The 19,333-nt window shown below is 53.5% G+C and overlaps 1 protein-coding gene across 1 annotated transcript in view; it reads left to right on the forward strand.

Annotated features, from left to right (window-relative positions):
* The window catches only part of FGD3 (FYVE, RhoGEF and PH domain containing 3), a 64,962-nt gene extending 54,007 nt beyond the window's left edge, over positions 1 to 10,955 (forward strand). Inside the window, exons 15-18 of the mRNA XM_007182373.2 lie at positions 5,097 to 5,219; positions 5,519 to 5,659; positions 7,384 to 7,530; positions 7,797 to 10,955. Coding sequence (XP_007182435.2) covers positions 5,097 to 5,219; positions 5,519 to 5,659; positions 7,384 to 7,530; positions 7,797 to 8,039 — 654 coding nt within the window. The 3' untranslated portion in view covers positions 8,040 to 10,955. The remainder of the gene's footprint in view (positions 1 to 5,096; positions 5,220 to 5,518; positions 5,660 to 7,383; positions 7,531 to 7,796) is intronic.
* Positions 10,956 to 19,333: the final 8,378 nt, after the last annotated feature.

The following is a 19,333-nucleotide window of genomic DNA, read 5'->3' on the forward strand; positions in this document are numbered from 1 at the left end:
AGAGGAAATGTAAACTCACTCTTGGTGTGCTCATTTGATTTCTTGGTGGTGTCCTCAGATGCACAGTTCCCACAAGGCCCTCTTTCCTAAGAAAAGCTAAACCCAAACCAGGAAGTTTTGCAAGGGGGCCTTGCAGAATCCAAAAACTTCCCCGTTCTGCAAAAGTTGCATCTCTCTTCACGGAAGCACAGAAATGTCAGAGTCCAAAAGGCCTCCCTGGGCTCCAGACCCACCATGGCAACACATGGACCCTTCCGCGATGCCGTGAAAGGCCCCACCCCTGCCACCCGTCGCTCAGCGTGCACAAACTTAGTGCCGCCCTTCCACCCCAAGCCCGGGACAGGGCTGCCTGTGAAGGGCAGAGGGCCTGGGCTGCACCCGCCACAGGACCGGGCCTAAGACCCAGGCCTATGTCCACACCCTTTAGGACCAATGATAACTGTGTGGCTCTATCTCCTGAGGCTGGTTGTCAGGGCCACTGTTTGGGACCCGATTCTTACCTGAATTTTCCTCCTGCTTCCCTGCTTTGTAAGTGAATCTGCTGAAGAGAAAATGCTGAATAAAACAGGCCCTCAGCACAGACCTCCCAGGCCCATGCTTGTGCATTTGGAGCGCTTTGGGTGAAGTTGCTTGGCTGTTACTGGGGAAGCCACGGTTCCACACCTCCCTGGTTAGACTTGGCCCAGGCCTTTCCAATGTCTCCACATCCAAAGAGAAAATCTGAGCCCCTCCCTTTGGTTGACTTATTCTATATCCTCATCCAAAAAGGAAGTATGGTTGGCCAGGAAGACCTGTCCTCAACGATGCAGGTGGGCTCACCTCAGCCACCTGGTCACCAGCCCTCGGTTTCGGGAACTGCCTGGGGGAGCCGAATCAAGCGTAGGCCATGGTGGCTCACAGTCTTCAGCACCGAGGAAGCTGGTACCCAGCCAAGAAAGCTGGTACTCAGACCCTGTCTGATCACCGAACTGCAGCCTAAAAAAGGAAGCCAGGATGGGTCGCTCTTCCAAGCCCCAGCCCCAAGATGCCCGGCTCTAGGAACTGCCCTCTGGTCCCTCTGGCCAGGATGGGGTCCCTGCTGACCTTCAGGAGCTGAGCTCTTGGCCACATACCCCTGGCCCGCTACAGCCTCTCCTCCATCTCGTGGGCAGCCCTGCCCCTCAGGGATGCCCCAGTAGCCCCCATGGCCTCCCTGTGTTCTCAGCAGTTGTGCAGCGCTGTTCGCAGGGTCTGGAGAGCCAAGGTTCTGCAGCACATGTAAGTGCTTGAAGGCAAAACAGCTGATCCAACCACCCTGCCGCTGACCACTCCCACTTCAAGTGCCCTTGGTGTCCTCACCTGGAAAACAGGCATGGCAGGGTCACCTTGAAGGTTGGTAGAGGGCTGAGGCTCCTGGGCCACGGCAGACCCAGGGATGGCCCCTCCCCTCTCTTCTCATGTCTGAGCCCCAGCAGTCCTGAGAGATGGTCTCAAGGGAAGGAGCCCTGAGTGGGGCAGACAGATGTGCCTCAGGGCTAGAGTGTGGCTGGCAGCCAAGGTCGGGTGACAGGGGTGGCCTCCAGTAAGGCACGTGGCTGTGGGGAGCGTCACTATTGCTTGTCGGGTCTGTGCCACCCATTTTCCACCCACAGGGCTCTGTGGTCCTGAGCTGCATGGAATAAACTGAGAGGGGGCCCAAGGTTTTCTTACACCCAGTGTCCATGGGGTCAGGGGTCATGAGCTGGAGGGGGATGGGGTCTTGGGCAGAGCAAGTGTCCCTGTCACCCTCAGAGGCACCAGCTGGTCCCAGGGCTCCTCGTACCAGGGGGCCAGCACTGGCCTCACAGTGGTGGGGCCCGCAGTGGGGTCTATGAGCAGAGGCAGCAGAGCTGGGAAGCATAGGCCAGAATAGTGTGCTCAGGCTACTTAACAAAGTGCCACAGACACTTATTCTCTAACAGTTCTGAAGGCTGGAAGTCCAGGATCAAGGTGTTGGTAGGGCTGGTTTCTCCTGAGGCCTGTCGACTTAAAGAAAAACACACAACTTAAGAGTTGAGTTTAAGTTTTATTCAGGATCTTACTGAGGACTATAGCCTGGGAGACAGCTCTGAGGAACTGCTTGTAAGAGGGAGGGGAGGAGCCAGTATATGTAGGAATTTTTTGGCTAGGAAATACATGTAGTCAAGCATACATTTTGGTAAAAGATTCCTGCTATATCACAAAGAACGGATATCTCAAGTTAATACTTTTAAGTGTTTTTCTCTGCACGGGAAGATGCAAGAATCTGGGGTCACTGAAATTCTTTCTGAGATGTGCATCTATCTCGGGGCCTGTTTCTCCAACACACAGAATGCCTCATCTTGTTTTTGCATCCTGAATTCCCTCCAGGGTGCACTGTCGTGGGTGACTGCAGTGGTTGCATCTTAACCCTTATATAACTGGATGATGAGTGGCACTCTTTGTTCTTTTTTTGTTCACAGGCATCTCTCCTTGGCATGTAGATAGCCATCTTCTCCCTGTGTCCTCACATAGTCTTGCCTCTGTGTGTGTCCATGTCCTAATCTCCTCTTCTTATAAGGACACCAGTTATATTGGGTTAAGGCCCACCCTAGTGACCTCATTTTACCTTAATCACCTCTTTAAAGGCCCTCTCTCCAAATACAGTCACATTCCGAGGTGCTGGGGGTTAGAACTGCAAACTGTGACTTTTGGGGGACACAGTTCAGCCCGGAACAGCCTCCAATGCCCAAGCCCCTCCCTTCGGTCCCCCTCACCCCCAACCAGTGCATCTCTTTCTCCTTAAACTTGCAGAGTTTATATTAAACATATTTTTTAGCTTATTTTGTTCAAATTTTTATTAGGGAAGTTTTGGACACATACAAGTAGAAATAACAGACAGCGAGACCCCCACACCAGCCTGGAGCAGCTTCAACTTTGTGCTGTTCATGTTTTATCTGTCTTTCCACCCCTATCCTCACCCCACCCCCACATACTCTTCTTTCTTCTGGAATATTTTAAAACAAATCTCAGACCTCATTTTATTCTGCTCAGAAACACTAATGTTAAACTTATTTTAAGTGTTTCTCTTTTAAACAGAAAAAGTGTCTCTGGGCCTCAGTTTCCCCATCTGTGCAGGGGAGAGGTTGAGACAAGCACTTCCAGTAGCCATTCTAGCTCTGACATCCTGGGGAATTTGATACGTATCTGTGACATTTCTTAAAATCTTAAGTTTGTGGTGAATTGACTGTGTTTTCTCCTGGGACCCCAGCGCCCCCTACCCACACAGAGAGGAAATGCTAAGGGGCTGGGGCGGTTCAAAGCTAGAAAGCTGTTTCATCAAACGATGGGGCATTTCCTGAGAGCCATGGTTACATGTAAGGGCAATCAGCAAAACCAGTCAGGATTCTTGTGCTGTGACAGGGTTCAGGGCCAGGGGCGGTTCCTCACCCCACTTTACAGATGAGGAAACCAAGCTTGGAGAGGAGAAGTGACTTGTGCAGGGTCTCATGGCTGATGAGGGGCAGGGCAAGGGCCTGGGAGCTGTCCCCCAACTTGCACCACTCCTAATCATATGGGGAAACCTAACCAGACAGCGCTACTGAGCCCCCACCCCAGCCTCACCCTGCATGGCCGGTGCCCACTCCCACCTTCACTCCCTCCTGCCTCCTGCTCACCTCCCAAGCCCTTGCATCAGGTGGGGCTGGCGTCCTGGACACGACTGATGTCACTATGGCCAGGGGTAGGCAGCCAGAGCGGACCACATAGGTTCCCTCACCCAGCTCTCAAACCGCTGTCCACAGTGCAGAGGGAACACAGTCCTCAATGGGAATGTGAGGCAGGAGGTGGGAGGGGTTAGGGGGGGCTGGTCAGCGAGTGGCTGGTTTGCTTTTCTACATGTCTATTGGTTTTCTTCCTCTTTCACAAGCTGTTCTCGGTGAACACTTGAGAAAATCCAGATAAGAGAGTCAGATAAGAGTAACTGTACCCCAAACAGCCAATAAGATCATCAGGGTGTGCTTCCTTCCAGTCTTTTTTTCATGCACGTACTTTTTTTGGTATAAACATTATACGCTACTGTACGTTATTTTGCAACTTGCTTGTTTCCCTTAGCAATATAACTTGACACCTTTAAACAGTCTTCCAACATGTCGCCTTGACATCTACCTCCCATGTATGATTTATATACCTGTTCCTTAGTTTTAGACTGCATCAGATTTTTTTAAATTTGTAAATATGTTTAACTAAAAGAGGAATAAATACTTTTTTTTTTTTTAAAGTAAAGTGATAGAATAAAATGAAAACCTCTCTCCCACTGCTGCCTGCCACTCTCCAATTCCTCTTTGCTCCAAGGAGTTTGATGTGGTTCTTGTAAAACTCTCTGAGAAACCTTACACAAAACAGCTTGTTTAAATGTAAAAGAAAACAAACAAACAAACAAAAAAGAAGTAAAAGCATTTTATAGTGTGTTCTTGTGACTAGTCTTAAAGATCTTCTAACCTCTCTGAACACACACCATGTTTCATGACTTCCCGTTGTCTTGCTGAAAGGACTCATCACTGCCCTCTTTTGTGGGAAATTCAGGCAGCATCGGAGGAGATAGAGAGGGGAGTCCAGCCCCTGACCCTGCTCCTACCCCAGGAGAGTGCTCTCGCACGTGTTGGGTGGGCAACTGCGCACCCCTGAGTGCCTGGCATGGAGCAGGCACCATGCTCTGGGGTCCGATGAAGGACAGAGCGTGGAAGCAAGGGCCACCTGGCTGGATGCTGGGTGCAGACACCCCAGTCCTTGGCGTCTGGGCTCCTGTGCAGAGCAGCCACCGTTTCCCCCAGTGTGGGTTCCGGTTGTTATCTTTGCAGACACGCAAAGTCACCGACCTCCGTGGTGGGACAAGTCATTCCAAGCATAGAGTGCCTGTTCCCCTTGGAATCTCACCCTGTGTGACAGCAGGGCAGCTTCTGGGGAGTGAGGCTGGGCAGGGGGCCATGGCCAGTGTGGCTCCTGCTTAATTCCCTTCTGCACGTCCGGCTTTCTTGCCCTGCATGTGCATTGCCTGTGTATCGCACAGCTGCCACTCCACATGCGCTGGGAAGCTGACTGCAGCCGTTTGCCTCCCATAGCTTGAGCCCAGGAGAGGGTCCTCTAAGACCAGACGTGACAAGGAGAAGCAGGGCTGCAGCAGCTGCGGCGAGACCTTCAACTCCATCACCAAAAGGAAGCACCACTGCAAGTTGTGCGGGGCGGTGAGTCCAGGTGGGAGGAGGCCAGCTGCTGGGGCCTCCGTGTGCTTAGTTCCTCCTCCCAATCTTCTTTCTATGCCCACAGACCCCTGGATCCTGGACCTTCTGAGCAAGAAGGCAGGTCCTGGAGGCCCAGCAGGGGACAGACTTGGGGTCTCTGCCCTGTGGACAAGGCTCCCGACTCCCATGGCTCACAGACAAGCCCTTCCCCTCCACATGCCGTTAACACCTCTCCTTCCAGCCTCCTTCTGGATAGTCTTCTGTCCCTGGGCATTGGGGTCACAGGTGCCCTTGTCTTGCAGGTCATCTGTGGGAAGTGCTCCGAGTTCAAGGCCGAGAACGGCAGGCAGAGCCGTGTCTGCCGAGAGTGTTTCCTGACCCAGCCGGTGGCCCCCTCGAGCCCCAGCCTCGAGGACCCCTTGGAGCCCAAGCAGAACACAGAGGTGGGTGGACTGGGTCTGGTGAGCCTTCCAGACACAAGACCCCAGAAGCCTTGACAGACTGTGCTAGAGCTGTCGCCTTCCCTGAGACCAGGACTGGTAGAGCTCAGTTGGGTCCATAGGCCACTGAGAGCAGCTAGCAGTTGAATGCCAAATATCACATGTGTGCGTGTTGGGCTCTTAGGATCCAGTCATGGCTGAGAGCTTGGGAACCATTTGCACTCAGGAGTTAGATGGTGCATTAGTCAGCTCAGGCTGTATAACAAATACCACAGGATGGACAGCTTAAACAACAGAAACTTATTTCTTCATAGTCCTGGAGGATGGAATTCAGAGATCAAGGTGTCAGCAAGCTAGTTTCTCCTGAGGCCTCTCTCCTTGGCTTGTAGATGGACATATTCTCCCTGTGTCTTCACACGGTCTTCTCTTTGTGGGTGTCTGTGTCCTAATCTCCACGTCTTATGAGGACACTAGTCATATTGGATTGGAGCCCATACATATGACCTCATTTTAACTTAATTACCTCCTTAGAGGCCCCATCTCCAAACACAGTCACATGGGGGGTTAGGGCTTCAACATATGGGTTTGAGGGCAAACAATTCAGCCCACAGCAGATGGGAACAAGTGTCATCTTCACTCATGGTCACTCTGATTGAAGGCCTGGAGGCCCTGCTGAAAGGAGATGCTGCCCCTGCCTTGCCCAAGCCATCAGGGGGCTAGGGGGCAGTGAGGACACCAGACCCCTTCTCACCTCCTGTCCTCCTGAGCATGGCTGCTGCCTTCCAGGCCCTCCTTCAAGGGCACTGTACCTATTTGTTGAGGTAACAGGAAAGCTGGAAAAGTGAGAATGTGGTTTCCAAAAAAGTGCATTTTTCCATTCTCTCCACATAACATAGTGCATAATTCTCAAGGCCAACTGCACATCGGGGTCTTCTGGGAAGCTATTTATAATGTCAGTTTCCCTTCCCAAAGGTTCCAGGGAGGGTCATCCGGGTGGGCCGGTTGGAGCCCCAGTTAGGGTCTCTGTATGTTAGAGGTCAAGTGCATCAGTATATTAGAACTGAGTGTAGGATTATCTCGATAGAGGAGAGAGGAGCCCCTTGCTCAGCCCCCTTGGCCCCCTCATCCATGCACTTTAAATGCTGTCTTTGGGAGACCCAGGTCTCAGGTCCAAGCAGGAACCAGCTCTGCCAGGTGTGTCTGAGGGGCTTCCTGATGACCTAAGGGTTGTGTCCATGACTGCTCTAAACACATCAGAAGAAAGGGAGGGGTGGGTGTGCGGTGTGTGTGTGTGATGTGTATGTGAGTGTGTATGTTTGTGTGTACTGTGTGTGTGGTGAATGTGTGTGAGGTGTGTGTGGGTGTTGGGGGGGTGGTATGGGTGTATATGTGTGTGTGAATGTGTGTGGTGTGTGTGGTGTTATATGTGAGAGGTGTGTGTGTGTACAGGAAAATCATCAACAGCCGCCACATTCTGGTTCCCTGCTGTTCCATTTTTTCCTACCTTATCTTTATTTCTGTCCTGACCCTTCTTGTGGTCTCACTGCCTAGAAGGTCCAGCCCAATCCCAAGTGGCCTTGCAGTGACCCTGGGGAAGCTCAGGCTGGCCCAGGCCTTGTCCAGTCTGTCTCCCCCTCCTCTCTCTCCCAAGAGCTTCGGCCTTGGTGCTTCCTGGAGAGTGGCTCTTACAAGGGAGACTCCACCTGACTTGTCCTCTGTGTCCCCAGAAGCCAGCCACTGTGGACCCCCTGCCCAGCCTGCTCTGTGGCCCCCTGCAGGTGTCGGATGGCGGCACAGCCTGGAGCAAGGTGTGGGCTGCCATCTCTGAGTCGGACTCCCTGGAGTTGGTGCTGCACCTTCGAGGAGGCAGCCAGGTGTGTCCTCTGTCCGCTGGGCCACACTGGGAGTGGGGGTCCACCCTGCTCCGGCAGCCCACAGCCTCAAGCCCGCGGCGCCCAGATAGGCCTGGACCATGCAGCCTGGGGCCAACCCCATGCGGTGGGTGGCTCATGGGACCCTAGGGCCTCAGTTTCCCCGGCTGTCCAGAATCACCCTTCTGCTGCCCACTTGTGGGAGATGGTATTTAGTGATGCCAGGACTCCAGGGGCCGAGGTGCTGATGCTCCTCTCCTTTTCTGCAGGATGGCCAGCTGCTGCATGCCATCCCCCTCTCTGGCTGGAGGGTGAGTGTGCCAGACCCTGCAGAGAGGCTGGATGCTGGACACGTGTGGCAGCTGCAGCAGGCCCAGCAGTCTTTGTACCTGAGTGCCCCGTCCGCCGAGCTGCAGCAGCAGTGGTTGGAGGCCCTGAGCTCAGCAGCCCACGGGCACCCGGCCCAGGCCAGCCCGGGGGCCCAGCAGCCCCAGGCCCCAGCTGCCCCATGAGCTGAGTCTCTGCCGCGTCTCCTAGCTGTACAGCCACCACGGCAGGGCCTGTACTCATCTGAGAGGTGGCATCAAGGCCACATGCAGGCATGAAGGGAGCCTGGACTGCTGAGGGACCAACAGGCCACATAGCACTTGGCCCTGGAGGGTTCCTCCACATCAGAGAGGAGAAAAATGAGGCCCAAACAGGGGCAGCCAATTGCCCAGGGTCACCCAGCACGTCCCTCAAAGACCCGGGCCTCTGCCCTCAGGCCCAGCAGTGTGGCCCAGAGTGGGGCGTGGGGTGACTGTCAAGAAAACTCCATCTGAGTGGGCAGTGAGGGGTCATCTGCGCCGGAAGACAGAAGGAGCTCATGGGTGGTGCCCAGGGACACCTGGTGGATGTCTGCAGTCATGCCACCCCTCCTGACAGTTGCCCACCCATCTATACCATCTACATCCATGTGAGCTGAACCATACTGGCCCCCTGGACTCCACCTCTCTCCTCTTTCCTCTCCCGGGGACTGGGCACACCCTGTGCCACCTCGTAGCTCGCCACCCCATTTGGAGATGCCCAAGGGGGCGAGTGGTGGGTTCCTGAATAACCATGCTGCGAAACTACAGGGGGACCACACAGGCATCGTTGGGGGGGGGGGCTGAGATTTGTGCCTGCCTTCCCTGGTGGGTGGTGGACAGTGCTTATCTACATAAATAAATGCTGGCAGCCAACAGGTGGACACAGCCTTGGGGCAGGGCCTCCCCACAGTGGGCCTGCTGGTGGTTGGATGGAGAATGAGGGTAACAGATGGGCACAGCCCGTAATGAGGCCCTGGACCCCAATCCAGGCCTGCAGGGTGCAAGTAACACCCCTGTGGTTGCCCCAGGATGCAGCGGCATTAGACAGCAGGGCCTCAGACAAGGTGCCTGGAGACCTGCTCTGTGTCCCTGGTCATGCGAGTGAGGTAGATAGGGCCATTTGCCCCTGTAGCAAGTGGAGCCAGACTTAGATATGGGATCGTGGGGGTGCTGGCTACTCACAAAGATGTCAGGGAGGTCTTTTTGCACCAGAGCCCCGAGGCCCTTGAGGGAGAGCAGAGGGACTTAGGGACTGATGACTGAGTGGTGTCCAGTCCCTTGGGACCCCCATCCCTCTAAGATCCGCAAGGCACCCTGCAGGGATGCCTATCACTGCCCAGCCATGGGCAGACTTGCAGGGCACATACCTGTGGGCTGAGAGGGCCATTGTGGGAGCCAGAAATGGACGACTGGTTATGGGTGAGGCGGGGGTGGGGCCCAGGCAAGGAGTGACAGGGCACAGGTGAGTTGGGAGTGGGACCCAGGTGAAGTGGGCAGGGCCCAGGTGAGGTGGTCAGGGTCCAGGTGAGGTAGGACAGGACACAGCTAAAGTAGAGACCCAGGTGAGGTGGGCAGGGCGCAGGTGAGCTTAGGCATGAGTCAGCGCCATCCCCCACATGCCCACCCTGCTATGCCTGGATGCTGCTGCAGCTGTACACCTGCTGCATACCTGGGCGTCAGTCCTGCATCTGTGAGAGCTCACTACCCTGCAGTGGGTGTTCTGAAGCTGCTTGATACCAGCAACTTGCCCACTGGGAAGGGGAGGTCAGGCCCTTCCAACTGTGCTCTTCCTCAAGGAAATACAGCAAAGTCCCTGCCCATGGAGCCAAGGCAGGGACAGCAGGCGTCAGAGGCATTGAAGGGACCTGGAGCCCAGCTGGCCTCTTCCTGCTGGTCCTGCCCCTCCTCCCTTGGAGCTCTGCTCTCTCTGCCTCATGCACTGACTGAGCGGACCTATTGGGGCTCCTTCTCAGGGTCAACTCTGTAATACTCCAGTCTCACCTCAACCCCAGGATGTTCCCACCTGACAGTTGAGGAAACAGTCACAGAAAGGATGCCTCCAAGAGTCCCACAGTTCCAGACCAAGTGGGCAGCCGGAATTGACCTGCTGGACATGGTGCCACTCTGCTGGGGTCTGAGGGGGCAAGACTGGACCCCCCATCCAGGGTCCTCACCCGCGGCCCCCACTGTGGGTTCCTGCCCAGGGTCCCCGTGGCCGGTTCCCAGTGAGCTCTCTGTGCCCCAGGGCAGACCTGAGCCCTATCCTCTCCCACCCAACAGCCTGCGGTGCCTGGCACACAAGCTTCCACAGTAATTTCAGGAGGGTCCTGTCCTCAGTCAGCACATCGGAAGGCTGGCGAGGTGGGCATTCTGTCCCTAGCAGCTCAGGGTACACCAGGACATTATATTCCATCACGGTCCATATGTTCTGGGGCCAGCTACAAGGGTGAAAGCAGGAGGCTTCCCAAAGGCTGTGGCTGCAGCAGGACCAGGAAAAATGTCCTCGCTGTCCATTTTGGACAGTGCTGGGCCCTGAGAACACAGAGGAAAGGAAATCCCTCTCTTTGGAGTGGCTATTCCCATTGAGACATTGAGAAGAAGATGTGCAGCCACAGGGGAGGAACAGAAGCAGGGAAGGAGAGTGGGCATGGCAGGGGGTGTGGCAGGAGGTCCCTAGGAGCCCCGCTCCCAACCAGGACACCCTGGGGGAGGGGTTGCAGGAAGGGTGCCTAAGTTTAGTGCAGGGCCACCAAGGCCTGGAGGAGCCAGTGACACACAGCGAGGAGCAGAGGGGGCCTGGGGGAGACAAGGCCTGGTCATGGGGTCTCCACGGGGTCTCCTTTGGTGATGCTCCAGGAGGCAAGAGCCACGGGGCAGGCTTGGGGGTCTTAACAGATCCAGTTGGCTGCAAAGGGGGCAACCAGGGCAGAGCTGGAGACAGGGCCTGGTGTCTCCAGCAAGTCTCAACACAGACCCCCATGACGGGCATGCTGGAGGCCAGCAGTCATGGTGATATAGGGGAGCCTCTGCCAGCTGTCCCCACGCAGGCATGGACCTGTGCGGCCAGAGCTTCCAGCTTTTCGGGAGATGAAAGAGACTCAGATGTTCTTGTGAAATATCCTGATAAATGTTAATAACTATTGTGGAGTCTGAAGTCATGGGGTGGGTGGCCGGTGCATGGCCCCAGAAGGCAGGTCTGTCCCCAGGGACCCTTCTGGCTAGGGGCATCTAGCCTGCCCCTCTGGATGCCCCAGTAAGGACTGTGAGAAACAGGCTGCCACACCATGTGTGTGGCCTGGGCGTCTTCCTACCTGCACACTGCCCACCTCTGTCCACCTTCATCTTGCTCCCATAGCCTGGGGCCCGGGCACTCTGCACTGCCCACCCACAGAGGGTGGAGGCTGGATGCACACTGGCTTTCGGCCTCTCCACTGTTCTTCCTTTTCTGTCTGCTCCTCCTCCTCCTCCTCCCCAAGTCCAGCCCCCAACCCTGCAGGACAGGAGGCCATCCCCTGGATAGGGGGAGAAGGAAGGCCAGTGGGCTGAGCAGGAGGTGGCCCCTGGGGCCTCTGGGGTCCTAAAGAATGCCAGACGGGGCAGGAAAGGGTCTGAAGTACCCAACTGTCACAGGAGTCAACGGCCTGAGCTGAGGGTCTTCTGTGCCCCCAGGGGCTGCTGCCTCTTCAGCCTGGGGAACACACATTCCCCACTAGGCCCGGGGGGATGCTGGCCGTGTCCCTCACAGTCCTGGGAAGAGGAAGGAGCCAGCATACACAAGGGCCTGCTGCAGCCAGGCACCCAGCCCAGCCATTCGCTGAAAATAATGACAACTCAGGGTGTCTTAGTAGCAGTGAAACTAAGCCCCAGGGAGGGAAATACACTTGCCCAAGGTCACATAATGAGTTAGGGACCCAGCCAGGAGTCACTCATTCACTCTTTGTCCATTTCTTCATGCAGCAGGCACTGCTGGCATACCTCCTGTGTGCTGGGCACTGGTGTACCAGCCACTTGGATTTCTGGGACTCAGGGGTTGGACTCAGGCCCTGTAGCCTCTGGCCCTGTCACACTTCCAGCCTCATTTTCTCCTGTCCAGTGCCCCCGCACTGCTTCTTTCCCACCCCAGGTCACCAGGCTCCAGCCACTGGACCTTCAGAACACACCAGTCTCCTTCCCATCTCAGGGACTTTGCACATGCTGTTCTGTTTGCCTGGGGTTTCTTCCTGCAGGACTTTGCAAGAGTCTGCTCCGTGAACCTCAACAAAGAGCCCTTGCCCCAGTCTCTCTACTTTTTGTTGGGATATTTGCCCTCTTGTTTAACCTCTGTCTCCTCATCTAGAACAGAAGTTCTGAGAGCAGAATGAAGCACCTACAATAGTGCCTGGCACAGAGTATGTGCTCAGTTAATATCTGCCAACAGCTTGGGTGAAAGCTCAGACACTTTGTTCTTGCCATGCAGCCCCAGAGCACTTTGGGTATGGAATCCTCTTTTAACAGTTGGGGAAATCGAGGCTCAGAGAGAGACAGATGCTGCCTGAGATCATAAAGGCCCAGTGCTCTCCTGCCTCCTCTGAGGTCCCCAGGTCTCCAGGACATAGAGCCAATTCCTCCTCAGATGTCTGGTCCCATTGCAGAAACCAGCACACAAGACCCAAAGGGGCTGCCATGCCCCAGGAAATCAGCAGAGGGGCATTTGGACCCAGGTGGGTCCGCCGCACACCTGTGCCCATCCCTCACCACCCTCCAAGGGGACAGCAGACCACTGTGCACATGGAAGTGGCAGGATCAGCCCCTGAAGTCCCTGCTTACCCTAAGCCTCAGAGTCCAGGCCTTGGGGGGCTCTAACCCTCATCCCCCAGATGCTCAAAGGGCCTCCCCACCTCCTGCGGTCTGACAGGGCCCTGGAATCCAAGCCCCTCTGAGCAGCTAGTCCAAGTGCTTGGCATCTAGGAAGGAGGGTGGGCTCACCTCCCCAGGAGCCACTGCAATGTGTCTGCAGACAAGCTCTCTCTGAATGATCCTTCTAGGAGGCCCAGCTGGCAACAGAGGGTGGCTGCACTATGGACCCCCCGCCGCCCATTCCTTTCAGTCACCTCCCCCTCCTCGTGGGGTCCCCAAGGGGCTCTTGGTGGTCCCAGAGGGCTCCAGGTGGTCACAAGGTGTTCCAGGTGGTCCTGAGGGCCCCAGGTGGTCCATGAGGGACTCTAGGTGTCCTAGGAGGCTCCAGGTGGTCCTGAGGGGTTCCAGGTGTTTCCGAGGGCCCCAGGGATCCTTAAGGGTCTCCAGTTTGTCTCAGGGGGCCCCGGATGGTCCCCAGGGGCTCCAGATGGTCCTTGTGAGGCTCCAGGTGTCCCCTGGGGGCTCCAGGTATTCCTAAGTACTCCAAGTGATCCGAGGAGCTCCAGATGGTCCCAAGGCAACCAGCTGTGACAGGAGGCCAGGCTGCTCCCTGGTCACATACCCTCCCACGCCCACCACTGCCCCCATTTACAAGAGAGAAAACTGAGGGCCAGAGAAGTAGGTGGGGCTAGGGCAGGCCATGGGGAGCAGCCAGGTTCCCACCCTGCACTCTGCACATTCCGTCCTAGAAAGCTGGCCTCCCCCACCCTCCTGGCCACAAGGCCCACCAGGCCTGGTCTTGCTGACCCAACAAATTTCTGGGCTTGGTGCCCTGCTCACAGGTGCAAAGCTCTGATGGAGGCCCTTGCAGCCCCAGGAAGCCATTGTCCCATGGCACCCGCGCCATCTCGCAGCCTGCAGATTTCTTTCCCCTCAAAGCCCAGGTGTGCTCAAGCCGCTGTCTGCTGGGCCTCAGTGGCCCCCCCGATGGGAGCATACCAGGGATCCCTGGGGATGGTCGCACACCCACATTGCTCTCTCAGCCTTGTCTTACCTTCCTGATGGCCCCACTGTGCTGTCCCCAAACTGGACTTGGTCCTCTCTGACCAGCAGGATGGCAAATACCAGGTAGTGCCTAGGGAATTTCCTGCCAAGGAGAAGAGCTGGTGGCTCGGGTGGGCCACCTGGCCCCAAGATCCTAGAAAGTGAAGGTCACAGGGGAAGGAGTCCAGCTAGCCCTCCTGTGGCACAGGCTCACTGACCAGCTCTCCCGCTCCCTCTGCTGGGGTTGGTCCAAGATGGCCACGTGACCTAAGATAGTCCCCCCCACTTGAGGGTGGAGGGGGGCCATCCTGGAACGGGCTGGAAGGGCCTCCCGGGGAACCCAAACCAGTATGGGAGAACAGAGGCAGGAAGAAACCCACCTCTGACTTCACCTGAAGCAGCCATGAGAGAACAAAGTTCATTTGGAGTCTGATTTCTTTTATGGCCCTGCCCCACCCCGCAGACCCCATCTGCAGGGACCAGCCTGCACCCCCCAAAAAGTCCTGCCTTGACCCTATCTCCCCAACAGAATCCAGGCTGGCAGTATCCCTGAGAGGGACAAAAATCTTCCATTTCCTACCAGGGCCAGACCTGCCCCGGGAGCCTGGTCTTAAGCACTCCAGTTCTGCCTGCTGAAAATGCACATGCCACCATCCCATGAATCTCCATCCTGGAGAGGGACCTCCACTTCCTTGTGCCCTATCAGAACTCAGAAATTACATTATAGTCCCCCAGGACAACATCTGCCCCCAAGGGGCACTGGAAAACTGACAAAAGAGCAGCCCATCCACTTCAAGGAAAAATATTGGGGTCATTCCCAAAGTACCCCACTTCCCAGAAGTAGGGAGTGGCTATTCCCTGTGTGTGGTCCTAAACCCAGAGCCCTACGGCATTCTCTCCTCTGTGCTCCCAAAACCTTAGAGGAAAGGGCCATTATCTTCACTCCACTCACAGAGGGGGACATTGTAGCTCAGCACCAGGAGTTATGTCTTAAATGGGTTGCCAGTAGCTCACAGGGTGGAGGTGGGCATGTCTTAGGTGGGTCCCCATTGACTCACAGCAGGGGGCCTGTGTCTTAGGTAGTTTTCTCCCAGTAGCAGATCCTGCTACACGGATTGAATGCAAGGAGTTTATTTGGGAGGCAACCCAGGAAGAATAGTAGGGGAATGAAGAATAAGGCAGAGAAGGGAAGAAAGCCAACACAAGCTGGCTTCCTGGGTTGAATGGTGTCCCCCACCCTAAATCTATGTCCACCTGGAACCTCAGATTGTGATTTTATTTGCAAATAAGTTCTTTGCAGATGTAGTTAGTTAAGATGAGGATAGAGTGGGCTCTAAGTCCTATGACTGGTGTCCTTATAAGAAGAGGAGGGGACACACAGGGAAGGCCTTGTGATGATGGAGGCAGAGATGGGCATGCTGCAGCTATGAGCCAAGGAACACCAAAGTTCACCCAGAGTGGCCAGCAGCTGGAAGAGGCAGGGATGGGCATGCTGCAGCTATGAGCCAAGGAACACCAAAGTTCACCCAGAGTGGCCAGCAGCTGGAAGAGGCATGGAAGGATCCTTTCCTAGAGCTTCCAGAGGGTGTATGCCCTGACAACATCTGATTTCAGACCCCTGGCCTCCAAAACTTTGAAAGGATAAATTTCTGTTGTTTTAAGCCACTAAATTTGGAAATTTGTACAACAGCTGTAGAAAACTAATACAGATTTTGTACCAGGAAGGGGGATGCTTCTATAACAGATACCTAAAAATGTGGCTGTGGAATTGGGTAATGTATACATGCTGGAAGAGTTTTGAGGCACATGATAGAAAATGCCTAGATTTCCTTGAAGAGATTGTTGGTAGAAATACGGACAATAAAGGCAACTCTGTTGAGAGAGAGGTCAAAATGAAGTGAGGACTCCTGGGCATATAGCTGGAGAAAACCATAATTTGAAAAGATACATGCACCTCAATGTTCATTGCAGCACTATTTACAATAGCCAAGACATGGAAGCAACGTAAATGTCCATTGACAGATGAATGGATAAAGAAGACGGGATACACACACACACACACACACACACACACACACACACACACACAATGGAATATTAGTCAGCCATAAAAAAGAATGAAATAATGCCATTTGCAGCAACATGAATGGACCTAGAGATTGTCATACTGAGTGAAATAAGTCAGACAGAGAAAGACAAATATCATATGTTAACGCTTATATGTGGAATCTAAAAAAAATGATACAAATGAACCTATATACAAAACAGAAATAGACCCACAGACATAGAAAACAAATTTATGGTTACCAAAGGGGAAAGTGAGAGAGAGGGATAAATGAGGAGTTTGGGGTTAACATATACACACTACTATATATAAAATAGATAAGCAAAAAGGACCTACTGTATAGCACAGGGAACTATACTCAATATTTTGTAGTAACCTATAAGGGAAAATAATCTGAAAAAAACAGATATATACGTATGTATAATTGAATCACTTTGCTGTATACCTGAAACTAATGCAACATTGTAAATCAACTACACTTCAATTTAAAAAAAAAAAAAGAACCTCCAAAAAAGAAAAGAAAGAAGTGAGGAGAATGTAGAGAAAGTTTCTATTGTCTCAGAGAATACATGTATGGTCATGAACATAATGTTGGTATCAAGTATGGACATGAAAGGTGCTTCTGGTGAGGTCTCAGATGGAAATGAAGAGCCAATTATTGGAAACCGGAGGAAAGGCCATAAAGCAGCAGAAACTTGGCTGAATTGTATTCTAGTGTTGACTGGAAAGTAGAAATTGTAAGGAATGAACTTGGATATTTAACTGAGGAAATTTCTAAGCAAAATATGAATGATATGGCCTGGTTTCTCCTTGCTGCTTGTAGTAAAATCTTAGAGGAAAGATATAAATTGCAGAAGGAACTGTTAAGCAAAAGGAACCAGCACATGATGATTTGGGAAGTCCTCAGCCTGTTAAAATTAGGAAATTCACTGTTCAGAAAGTGTGGTCTAAAGACAGCACCAAAGATGTTGTGGGAGAACCTACTGTTGAAGAGATTAAATCTGTGACTGTCGGGTATACTCCACCATCTCAGCGGAATGCAGGAAGAGAGATGGGGCTACTCAGGAAAGATCTGTGGAGCCTCTTACCTGATGGTGTAGCTCCCTGTGAATTATGCAGAAGACCAACAAGGCTTTTGAGACTGTTACATTAGTGGAAACTCTGCCAGTCTAGATTGAGAGGCCCAGAGATGAAATGAAGTGAAGAAAGAATGGCTTGGAGGGCAGAGCCACGAATGCAGAGGCAGAGACCAGAGAAGGTGGGATGCAGCTGCTGCCAAAGCCCCGGAGAGCAGGGCCACCTTCATGCACCCAAAGGACAGAGCATCAAGCCACAACGGGTTATTTGCAGGCCTTGAAATCTACTGGAGTGTGCATGCTGGGCTTCAGACTTGCTTTGGACCAGTGACTCCTTCGTTCCTTCCTTTTTCTCCCATTAGGAATGGGTTAAGACTTTGGGAGATGTTGGGATGGGGTGGATGTATTTTGAAAGTGGGACCAAATTGACTTTTGAGGGGGTCAAAGGGTAGATTATGATGGGTTAAATAGTGTCCCCCACCAAAATTCATGTCGACCTGGAATGTCCGAATGTGACCAAGACAGAAGGTCTTTGCAGATGTAATTAGTTAAGATGAGGTCCTACTGCATTAGGGTGGTCCCTAAATCCAATCACTGGTGTCCTTATAAGAAGAGAGAAAGGACACACAGAAATGTGATGGTGGAGGTGGAGATTGCAGTGGTGCAGCTCCAACCAAGGAATGCCCAGGATTCATCTGTTGTTTTAAGCTTCCTGATTTGTGGTACTTTGTTGTAGTGGCCCCAGGACACTGATACACAGAGTGTGGTATCAAGCAACTTAGGTCTGGAGGCAACTGAAGCTTGGCTGTAGGGGAAGCCTGTGTGCCACTCACCCTGTCCCAGCAGAGACCCCAGGACGATGCCGGGGTTTTTAGACCTGCCATGATGAGGTGAGGTGAAACACTTGCCGTGCGAAATCGTAAGGTGTCTCAGTGCAACGGTGTTAGGGAGGACTTGAGTAGGGTTTGGGCTCATATAAGGCAATTTTGAAGAGGTTCAAAGAAGCAGAGCTGGACTGGATGCTGTTAGGAAGTGGGGCTTGTTCTGTGTTTGAGTATCAGTAAGTTTTATTAGAAAGTATAAGGAATGAAGGGAAGCAAAAGCTGTAGCTGGTAGCAAAGCAGCAGCCACTTATATCACCAGGATAGGTACAGTTGATTGTTTCTTTGTCTCACAGAGTGACCTTGTCTGATGTTGATGTTCTGTGACGGTTTATGTTCAACAGGAGAGCCCCAGGGCCCAGCTTTCTCACTGTATAGAACCAGCACCTCAGAGCTAACCTGCCTGAGGGGCCAGGGGGCTGGGAGCACACTGCACCATGTAGGGCCACACAAGGAAGCACCAGGTTTGCTCAGGAGGCAGAGGGAGAGGGGGGCATGTGGTGAGAGCCTTTACTGTGGTTTCCATAGGAAGGAACGAGTGAGCAGGGTGAGCAGGCTTAGGACTGGCCAGTTTGAATAATTTTAGTGGACCAGGGCACAGAGGCTAGTTGTCTGGTAGCTGGCCCTGGGGTGACTAGGGCGGGTGGACACTGGTCTGGAGTGTGAGGTTGTTGTGGTGTTGGCGCTGGATGTGTTGGTTTGCATATGAAAGATGTGCTCATGGCAACTCCTTTACTATCTCTAGGAACTGGAGGTCATCCCTCCAGGGTCAGCCTGGCCTGTGTCAAAGCATCAGAACACAGAAAATAAAAGACATGACTAACACAAGACCCCAGAGGGAGACTCAGGAAGCTGGGAGTTGGGCCTAGGGCCCTGAGTGAGCTTAGCAGAGGAGACATGGTGGGCACAGGCAGCATCTGTCACAGATGACCTGCCCAAAGTCACCACAGCAGTACCAGGATTTGAGCTTAAGGTCACTGGTGCCAAATTCCACAATCTGATCCACAGCTCAATTTGGTGAGTGGAGAGAAAGGAATAGCAGGAGTTTGCCCAAGGTGTCACCAACATTATCTACCTGGACCGTCTCTCATTCTCAGATTCCTCAAACAGTTAGTGACACCTGCCCTGTGCTCAGCCTGTGCTGGGCTCTGGGGCCAAGGAGATGAACCAGGTGTGGTTCCTGTACTCCAGGTACAATCTGTCTATTGGGTGGGAGAGAAGGAGTCACAAGCCTATGGTCTGCCCCAAGCCAGCCTGGGTAGGCAAGGAGTCCTTCCTGGAAGCAGTGGCACCTGAGTGAATTGTGGAAGCACGAGGAGAGCCACAGGGCTGGGTAGACTGCAAGGAAAGTCAGCTTAACTGAAGGCTTTATTCCTGGGCCCTGTGGACCCAAGAGATCACAGAGGTCAGCAGCATGGGGCACAGAGCCAGGCAGGAGCAGGTATTTGATGACTGGATGGAATAAGATAGGGAGTCAAGGAAGAGCTGGGCAGGGAGCTTTTAACCTAATCACTCTTTGAGTCTGGTTTTAAGAGGTGGTGGCCATCAGCAAGGGAA

The sequence above is a fragment of the Balaenoptera acutorostrata genome, chromosome 6 (assembly GCF_949987535.1).
Source record: "Balaenoptera acutorostrata chromosome 6, mBalAcu1.1, whole genome shotgun sequence".
In the NCBI taxonomy this organism is placed as follows: domain Eukaryota; kingdom Metazoa; phylum Chordata; class Mammalia; order Artiodactyla; family Balaenopteridae; genus Balaenoptera; species Balaenoptera acutorostrata.